Source organism: Monoraphidium neglectum (genome assembly GCF_000611645.1).
Source record: "Monoraphidium neglectum strain SAG 48.87 unplaced genomic scaffold scaffold02414, whole genome shotgun sequence".
NCBI lineage: Eukaryota > Viridiplantae > Chlorophyta > Chlorophyceae > Sphaeropleales > Selenastraceae > Monoraphidium > Monoraphidium neglectum.
Genome location: NW_014011214.1, coordinates 1 through 9,308, shown reverse-complemented (window position 1 = coordinate 9,308; position 9,308 = coordinate 1). Strand labels below are relative to the sequence as shown.

Genomic DNA, 9,308 nt, shown 5'->3' with positions numbered 1-9,308 from the left:
GTTTTCGATGATCGTGGGTGAGCTGGGGTCCATCCAGGCGGCACTCGCCGCGGACCCCGCCGGCTGCCACCTCCCCGCCGCCGCGGCGTCCGCCGCGTGCGCCGCGCAGCTTGGCGGCCAGCAGTGGTGGCAGCAGGCGGCGTGGCAGGGGCTGCAGACGCCCGACGTGTGCGAGAGCTTGGACATGGGGGAGACGCGGACGGCTTCTGAGGGGCAGGGGGAGGGGCAGGCGCAGCAGCTGGCCTGGGCGCAGCAGCAGCAACAGCAGCAGCAGCAGCAGCTGTTGCAGCAGCAGCAACAGCAGGAGGAGGCGTTACAGCAGCAGCAGCAGCAGCAGCAGCAGCAGGGTTTGATTTATGAGCAGCAGCACATGCCGTTGTTCCAGTTGCCCACCACGCTGCCACCGCAGCAGCAGCCGCCTATTGCTGCAGACGAGCAGCAACGGCTTGTTTTTGAGCAGCAGCAGCAGCAGCACATGCAGCACATGCAGCACATGCAGCAGGGGCCTCTGCAGGCGCCGCCACCAGGCCCGCACCACATGGGCGCGCCCTTCGCGCCCGCCCCGCACCCCCAGCCGCTGGGCCCGGCCCTCGACCCCAGCCACCCCCTGCACCGCCTGATGGCGCCCGCGGGCGCGCCGCCGCGGTGGCGGCCGCAGCAGCTGCTGCCGCAGCACCCCAGGGGGCAGCTGCACCGCCTCGACACTGTGGACTCCAGCCCTGACGCGCAGCCGAACGAGGAGGGCAGCAGCAGCTGCGCGGCGGACGGCGGCCGCCCGGCGGCGCATGGGCTGTGACGCCGGCGCCGCGCGCGCTCCCCGAAGGGGTGCCCGGCCCAGGCCTTTCGCGCGACGCCCGCGGCCGGCGCGGGCGGGCCGGCGGTTCGTTGCCGCCCCGCCGCCGCCGGTCGCGGGCGCCGTTTTGCTTTCCTGACACATTCCTGTGTTGCGCATTCCTGAAACCCAGCAATGCACGCTTGGAGGTCGCGCCACTAGGGACGCGCCGACTTAAGAAATGGCGCCTCCGCGCCCCGCGCCCCGCCGGTTAGGGCGTGCGGGCGCGATGCCTTGGACTTGGTTTTCGGGGCGTCTGCAAGGGGGTTCAAAAAAGGGGGGTTGTGGGCATCAACAGGCACAACCTACTACGCATTTCCACCTGCGGGACTTTGGAACTCTAGGATTTTGAAACCATGCGAGCCCCCCGCCCTGCACGATAGAGAGCCCCGACCCCGCTGTCTCCCCCCCCCCTCCGCTCGGGGCCCGCAGCCGCAACGGCCACCAGCCACCGGGCGCGCCCGCTGCGGCCCGGCCTGGGCGCCTCCGATCAGGCGGAGCACAGGGCATCCCCCCTTTGGGTTGGGGAGGGGTGGGATTGAGAGGGCCGCGGGCGCGCGAGGGTCTGCCTTGAACGCTGGGGTCTTTCAAAGGGCCTCATCACCACATTCAAATGCTGCCCCGGGTGACCGCACTTCGACCCAGTGCCGCCCCCCAGAAAACGGGGAGATGCGCGCTCCGCGCCCCGCCGGCGCGCCCCCACCGCCTCGGCTCGGCACGCGCTGCCGCCCCCTGCGCCGCGCCGCGCGGCCCCGCCCGGCGCGCCGTCTTCAACCGCAGGCCACTCCTCGTTCCCTGCAAGCAATCCGCTAACGCCTTTGAACTTGACTGGGGGAGAAACCTTCCTGCACCCCTGCTCATCTCAAAGCTCAAAAGAGGACCTCAACCTAACTGCCATTGCGGAGCGCGCGCGACAGGGGCGCGGCGCGCGCTTCGGCAGCGCGCACGCCCATGCCTCGAACCGCAGACAGCGCCGCGGTGCGGGCCAGCGGGCGCGATCGGGGGCTCTGTCGCAGGCCCAGGCCATGCGGGGTGTGCGGGGCACGGTCCGGGGTGGGCCTCATCTCGCGCGCTGCCTGTTATTGTGTTGTTTCTCCCTCTTTGAGAGCCCACTTGCTGGGACTTGACGCGGTCGCGAGGTCGACAACGCCTTTAGCTATCCAAGGCGTCCACCTGTGCCTGCAACGCATGCAGGCGCAGTCGTACACTGCAGGCGTGCGCACGCACGCACGCCGCGCGCCTTCACATCTCATGGTGCGGCGGTTGCATTGTGTCCGGGTGGACTTGCCTGCTCGGCGCAACCGAACATCCCCAAAGCACCTGAATGTTGCAACCAATTTTGGCAGAGATTGCCCGCTGGACACCCGGCCTACGTGCACACTCTCAGCTGCAGGCGTAAAGAACCATATGTGAATTTGGGGTATGCCAGGCGATTTGAGCGAGCCAGCCAAGGAGCGCTGCCGTCGTCGTTCGCTCCCGCAGACCCTAGGTTGTGAAAGCAGCTGCACCACCGGGCTGTTCTGCATGCCGACAGTGCAGCACGGACGCGCACGAGGTGACACATGCAAGCTTCCTCAACGCGTCACCATGGGTGTCTCGTGCTGACGCTGAAATGAGGCATAGAGTGCTGCTGAGGAAGCAAGTACTGTACAGACCTTACAGAAGGAATGTTTGAACGGCGGCAAAGCCATGATCATACACTTTGCTCGCCTCATGCCAGCTTGCCCTGTTGTATCCAAGGTCCGTGCAGCGCCGACCCAGAGACATTCACCGATCCGCCTATGCCTCAAGTAGTCGCTGGCCGCTCAATTGGCCCGAACCGCGCCGGCCGCTTGCTCTTGACCGAGTCAACCCCCTCGCGGCAGTCAGGCCGCTTGAAAAAGGTGGCCTGATTCCGCCGGAGGGCGTCAAGGGCGATTGGGCGGGGGCGCATGCAATGTCAGCACGAGCATCATGAGCACGAGGAAATCATGGAAGGTCAGTGCCACACGCTGCTGCGCTTAAGCTGCTGTGTTGGTTTGGCCAGTGGAACAACGCGTCCCTCAGCTCAAAGATTGGATTGTGTTTAAGCCCGCGTGCTGGTCGGCTTGCAGAGGGCCGCCACGGCCTGATCCCAGCACACCAAAGCCGCAGCAGGCCGCAGCCCGGGCTCCCACCTGCAGCCGCGCCTCCTCCAGGGCCGCCGCCTCCAGCTGCTCCCAGGGCAGCCGCCCCCGCAGCATGCGCAGCGTCGTGGCCACGGCGGACGGGGACGCGGCGGCGATGCGCCCTGCCAGCTGCTGCGCCGCGCCCAGCAGCTTGTCGGGCTCTGCGACCTGCAGATAGGGAGGGAAAGAACACAGAATTCAAACATGTGACAGGGTCCTGTGGTCGTTCGATAATGGAGCCATCCAGGCTGGAGGTTTTTTTGGGCAGGAATGAAAAGGGAGGGAGGCGGCGAGAGGGCGGCGGGCGGGTCGTGGGGAGAGGGGGGCCCTCGCTGTCGGTGTCATGTGCTGGGTGATACAGAGAAACGTGGCGTGACGCCAGGGGTGCCGCGCACGCTGGCCAAAACGGGGATGCACGCCCCTCAAGGCTTGACATTACTCCCCACACCTGCAGCACCAGACCCAGCTCCAGTGCCTCCTGTGCGGTGATGAGGTCACCGGTCAGCAGCAGGCGGCACGCGACCTGGTGGCTGGTCGCGGCCGGCAGGACACAGGTCGACGCCATGCCCGGCGTCAGCCCCAGCCTACGGAAGAGGTTTGCACGCCCCACGTCATGAGCGGGCGAGAGGCGCATGGGAAGGGCGAGGAGACGCAGGCAGCTGCTGCTGCTCGGGGGCCAAGCACATTCCCCCAATTTAACGCCAGCCCTCTTGGGCAGCTGCTGCCCTTCCTGAGCCCGGCCAGGACACACCCGAGCCCTGCTGCCTTTCCAGGCCCCAATCACCTCCCCTGCCATTCCCCAGCAGGGCTACCCCTCACCCCAAAACAACCAGCCCCCCACCCGGGCACCCACTTGACAAAGTTGAACGACAGCTTTGCCGTCGACGAGGCGATGCGCATAACGGCAGCCATGGCCAGCCCCATGCCGCCCCCGACGGCGGGGCCGTTGATGGCGGCTAAGGTGGGGACGGGCAGCTTCCGCAGCGCCAGGAAGGTGGTGTAGAAACCGCTCAGCACCCTGAAGTTGTCCTCCACGTCCCCTGCCGGTGGTGGATGCAAGGGGCAAGAGCCTTCGGCGGCAAAGCCGAGCCGATGCATCGAACCCATCGACGTTTCTGTCGTGGAGGCGGCCTCAAAATCAGTCTCAAACCCATTGACTGACCACCACAGCCTCCACGCACCATGTATGCGGTCCTCGATGAACCCAAAGTCACCTCCAGCAGAGAAGGCACGGCCCTCGCCGGTGATGACCAGCGCCCGTAGGCCTGCCACGGGCGAACGGGAGCGCCTTTGCAGCATGGCGACGCAGGGGGCCGGTGTGTAGGCCGGGGGCTGGTCCTGTCCAGCGACTCGTGTGCAGGCGGGCTGCTCTAGACGGGGCCGGCTCACCCAGCAGTGTCTGGCCCTGCCAGCAGAGTCCAGGGGCATGCTATCGCACGTCGCCGTCACCTCGCACACCGCCCTGGCCCGCACCTTGGTCCAGCACCAGCTGGTCTGCCACCTCCTTGAATGCTGCGGCCATGTCCAAGGTCAGGCTGTTGAGGGAGCCCTGGGGGAGGAGGGCGCGGGTCGGAGGAGGGGGAGCCGCAGTGTGGGGGCACGCCACCTTTGCTGCCGAGCCACGCTGCTTGCAGCCCGGAGGCCTGCCTGCTGGCTGGCTAGACTCTGCAGCTCTGCTGTGCTAAAGCAGCTTTCCTCACGGCATCATCGCCTTAACCAGGCCGTACCGCCGGGACAGCCGTCAACCCGCAGCAGGGGCGCTTCCACAACCCCAAACATAACCTGTGTATTGTTCAATCGCAGCAGGCGCACGCCGCTGTCGCCATCCCCTGTCATGCCGCCGGCATCTTGGCCGCAAGCCAACGGTGGCACGGGCTCCACGCTGATGAGCGGCTGTTTGGCAGCCATTGACAATGCCGCTGCTGCTGCTGCTGACGGTGGCACAAGTATCAGGCGCCGAGACGATCGCGACGGCGTCGTAGGAGCACGGCTCAAGACCCGGGCGGCGGGGCTCCGGCAGGACGATACTAGGCAGCGCTGCAAGACAGAGAACATACAGGCCACTCCTCTGGAGACGAAATGGATACCGTAACTGCAGTCTGACTCACTGCCGGTGACATACCGAATTCGTATGCAAGGAGGACCACACTCCAATTTCGAGATCACCGAGCAGTAATTAAGTCGAAAATTCACGTCTCTGTGATCCGGTGATCTTGTTTCAGTGCAGTGACAATCGTACCGTAGATTGGACGTAAGCGACAGGCACAAATACAAAAGGCGGCAGGAGCTCGTACCGTATTGATCCCGTACTGCGTGGCAAACGAGGGCGGCGCATGCTGCGTGGCGCGCTGCTGCACGCGCAACCTCCACGCCCTCTGTGCCATGATCGTCTGTGCCGCGGTCGTGGGCCCTCAGGTGGGCTTCATGAGCCACCCTGACACATAATTCGGCATTTGACGCAAGCGTAGCTGCCTCGAAGCCTGCAGCGCCGGCCTCAACCTCGAGTGCCACATGTTGAGTGACGCCATAACGTGCGTTGTGTCCGCCTGCGGTGCAGAACAACCCGCTGTTCCTGGAGACTTACGTGCCCGCTGACGACGAGGCCAAATTTCACTGCATCGTGCACTGCTCACTGGACGCCGTGGAGGAGAAGGGTGCGCCGGGGTGGGGTGCGCGGCGGCGGACTGCCGCGTGCTGGGAGGGTGCGGGCTGCGGCGAGGCTGGCGCGGCAGCTGCTCCCGTGGGCGGCGCCAGCAGTCAGGGCTTGCTGGAAGCAGACCATGCAGGACAGACGCTAGCTCAGCACAGGTGTGTGTTCCAGTAATGGCGCGCAGATTGCCGCGTGGGCCCTGCGCGCCCAATGCCTGGCACGTTGGCTGAGTGCGCCTGCGGCCCCTACACAGTCCTGCTTCGGCGCGCCCCCGGGGAGGTGCCCGACCTGTACCTGGGCCTGCTGTACCCAACAGAGGAGTATCGCGTCTATGGGTGAGGCCTGAGGGGCGCCGGGGCTCGCGGGGCTCCAGCAGCGCTGGGCCCGTCGCCCGGACCGCAGGCGCAGGGAGCTGCGCCCAACACGGGCGTCCCACATCGCATTGTGAGGGGCTGCTCCCCGCCCGACCGCCTCGCCAGCCCCTCGCGGTCCTCTCCCCTTTGGAAATAGAAACTTCGCCCCCACACCATCGACTCCATGCAACTGAACCTCAGCTATATAACCAACAGCCACACCAAGTTTGTGGTGGTCCTGGACGAGTTCAGCCCCAGGGAGGACCTGCTCACAAAGGTGAGGGCTGGGCGGTGCATCCATGCCACCCCCCCCCCTTGCACGTTTGCCGAGCGGGCTGCACGGGCATCCCCGCTGCTGCCTGCCTGCAATGCGCGACCTCGCCGCTCACTTCTGACGCGCCATGTCACACAGTGAGCTGGCTTGATTTGAACCACAATCTCGTGGTTGGCGCCGGGTCTTTGCCATCCTTCGTCACGCACACCGCCCCCACCCCGCAGGTGTTCAAGGCGCTGCACAGCGCGTACGTCGACGCAGCCAGCAACCCCTTCTTCACCGTTGGCTTGCCGCTAACGGCGCCCTCTTTCGCGGGGGAGGTGGCCGCGGTAGTGCGTGGATACGCACAACAGCTGGCGCAGCCCTGAGTGCACACCCACAATTCCCCGCTGGCCCGCCTGTCCGGCCTGGACAGTTGATATGAAACCCTTTTTCATGGCCACAAGGTGTAAGTTCACGTCGGCTGGTGCAGCAGGGATATGCAGTGAGCGAATGTGCAGTTTCCATGTGTTGCTTTCAAGGAATGCAGGGCAGAGCAACGTTTTTCTACTGCATCACAGCATGTGCCAGCACTCAGCAGGCCGCGCCGCCCACGCGAGTGAGTGCAGAGAAGTGCAATTCTCTTACTCCCAGTCCCTTAATTCGAATGAGAAGCCCGGCTCGCTGAAGATCTGTTGGCGTCATTGGGGATGAAGCCAGGGAGCGTGGATGCAAGCTGCAGTTGCTGGCCGCCCTTCATCTGTGGCCCCCACTGGCACAAGCTGCCGCCGTGCACAGCAGACGTGTTGTGGTCCAACCGGCGGCTAGGGCTCCCAAACGCAGGCACCTGCTAGCCTAATCACTGTCATCGAGTTCCAGCCCACCCTCCTGTCCCGCCGGTCATTCTTGATTGGCGCTCCTTCCCCCCCTCAAAAGAAAACAGATTGAGCCTCGCTTTGAACCACCGAGCGGACTCAACACTATCCCATTAACTGATAACGCAAAGCGCTGCTCCGAAGCGCACCCGCTGCCGGGCCTGCAGGCACAAGACGGTAGTTGCAACGAGTTCAGCCGCGATCCGATGGCACGGCTAAGCCGGGCTTGCCATGCAGCGGTCGTGGGAGCGAGACACCGAGCGGTCAGGATCAACGGTGTGCGGTGCCTTCAATCAACACTAGGTGATAGGCGTGCGCTCAACATCAACGCTTGCATGGCACCCTCCAAGTTGGCTGTGGCATTTTTGCGGAAGCCAGCCGCGCGGGTGCCTTGCAACATACCATACACACAAGCCAGAGTGAGGAATGGGCGGCCGAGGAAAAGCGAAGCCGTGAGCCGCAACACTCTGGCCCTGTGCCTTGGCATCGGCTCATCACAATACATGGCAGCGGCTGGCGGGGGAAGGACGCAACTACCCTTACGTGCTTGTCTGCGCCCGTCCCGCTCTACTTGCCCCTGCTGGATGACATCCGGTCATCCTCCAGCCGCGCCACGCGGTCCAGCAGCTGTGAGTGGATCAATGCGTCGAACCTGGCATTGATGCCTTGGACGGCTGCGTCGATCTTGGCCTCGAGCCTGGCGTCGAGCTTCTCGATTTTGTTGTCGAGCTTATCGAATCTGTCGCGCGTGTCGGCGATGAAGTCCTTCCCGAAGTAGGCAAACGTCGAAAAGAGCACGCCCAGCAGCAGCTGGCCAGTCACGTTCCACATCTCCGGCCCCCGGAGCTGGGTGCAAGCGGTGGGTGGGGCCGAATCGAGACGGGTGAACAGGGGTCCAGGCACGTGTGGCAGCAGTTCCGACCAATCAAACAGCGCTGGCAACGCCCCGGCGCAGGCCGGAAGCGCCCTCGGCTCGCCCAGCCGCGTGCCCCCCGCCCCCCCCAGCACGACCCACACCAAGCAGGGGTGCCGCAGCAGGCGCCGCGCAGCAGCACCTGCGCAGGGCAGCCCTTGTGGATGGTGCCCCCACCTTCTGGTTGTTTTGCTCTGTCCCTGGTGCTGCGGCAACCCCCCCAATCTGGCGGCGCAGCGCGTGGCGCTGCGCAGGAACCCGCAGCATCGAGAGCATGGCCAAGGTGGCTGCTGCCACGTTGCGATGAAGCCTCTCTGGCTGATTCAGAAGTCAAAACGCAGATGGAGCACAACTGCTTGGACAATCAGCGCAGCGAAAAACTTGCACATGCGTGGTCTCGTTTACATCTCTGAGCGTCCTCAACGTACGATGATTCATGCGAAGATTCAGCGAGTCTCAAACAACGTCACGAAGTCGCGCCGAGGTTTGCCCACAGGTGCAGCGCCTTGGCCGGCAACTGCTACGCAGTCAGCAGGTTGCGGACACGTCGTGCATCCTCCCCATCCTTGCACTCGCTTACACCTTGCTGCTGTGCCTTGGAATCAGCATACGGCCTGAAATCACGTGCTGCGTGCAACAAGGCTCAAAGCTGAGCTCGTAGGGCACCACCGGTCACGCCCACACCTCCACTGGGTGGAACCCCATGCGGCGTTGCAGCGGTTGCAGGAGTTTAGCTTGGTGCACTGCTCCAAGAATCTACCGCACCATGAGGATGACAGTCTCCCGCTGTTTACAGCCATGCTGCTCTCACATTGAGGCTGGCAGCATCACAGCCCGTGCAACAGGCCAGCTATCCGGCCACCTGACTGGAAAAATCAAGGAGTTTTCACGAGTCCTCCCAAAACTGAATAAGAAACATTCTACACAATGCTATGGAAATAACATGTCATAGAGCAAACGTCAAAACAGAGGCTTGTCTCACCCAGGTGTCACAGCCTGCCCTGCAGTCCCCAGGTGTGTACTGCCCCAATCACTGCCGCACAAACGCTCCGCCGAATCCAGATCTGCGGACGCCGCCTCTGCGTCGCGCTGCAAGTCACCCCCGCTCATCCCCGCCGCCAGCAGCGCAGCCGCCGCCGCCGCCGCCCCCGCCGCTGCTGCCTGCGCGGATGCTGCGCAGCGCCCCGCGCCGCACACGGCTGCCGCGAACCAGGCTGCCGCGGCGGCGCCCGGCGGCGCCTGGAAGGGGCCGGCGCCGCCGCAGCATACGCTCGTGAGATCTGGG

The 9,308-nt window shown here is 64.8% G+C and overlaps 4 protein-coding genes across 4 annotated transcripts; 2 read left to right on the top strand and 2 right to left on the bottom strand.

The window, feature by feature from the left end:
* Window positions 1–7: 7 nt before the first annotated feature.
* On the top strand, window positions 8–796 carry MNEG_10675 (hypothetical protein; the record flags this gene model as incomplete). Its single annotated transcript, XM_014040856.1, has 1 exon — window positions 8–796. One exon carries the CDS (start codon window positions 8–10, stop codon window positions 794–796), a length of 789 nt encoding a protein of 262 aa, XP_013896310.1.
* A 1,822-nt stretch (window positions 797–2,618) lies between these two features.
* Window positions 2,619–4,501, bottom strand: MNEG_10674 (enoyl-CoA hydratase; the record flags this gene model as incomplete). Its single annotated transcript, XM_014040855.1, has 6 exons — window positions 2,619–2,720; window positions 2,989–3,147; window positions 3,428–3,563; window positions 3,833–4,019; window positions 4,161–4,244; window positions 4,453–4,501. The coding sequence occupies 6 exons, from the start codon at window positions 4,499–4,501 to the stop codon at window positions 2,619–2,621; spliced, it is 717 nt and encodes a 238-aa protein (XP_013896309.1).
* Window positions 4,502–5,361: 860 nt separating this feature from the next.
* MNEG_10673 (hypothetical protein) lies at window positions 5,362–6,624 on the top strand (the record flags this gene model as incomplete). Its single annotated transcript, XM_014040854.1, has 5 exons — window positions 5,362–5,394; window positions 5,537–5,633; window positions 5,883–5,964; window positions 6,184–6,259; window positions 6,481–6,624. 5 exons carry the CDS (start codon window positions 5,362–5,364, stop codon window positions 6,622–6,624), a joined length of 432 nt encoding a protein of 143 aa, XP_013896308.1.
* Window positions 6,625–7,677: 1,053 nt separating this feature from the next.
* MNEG_10672 (hypothetical protein) lies at window positions 7,678–8,299 on the bottom strand (the record flags this gene model as incomplete). Its single annotated transcript, XM_014040853.1, has 2 exons — window positions 7,678–7,956; window positions 8,201–8,299. 2 exons carry the CDS (start codon window positions 8,297–8,299, stop codon window positions 7,678–7,680), a joined length of 378 nt encoding a protein of 125 aa, XP_013896307.1.
* Between the last annotated feature and the right edge of the window lie 1,009 nt (window positions 8,300–9,308).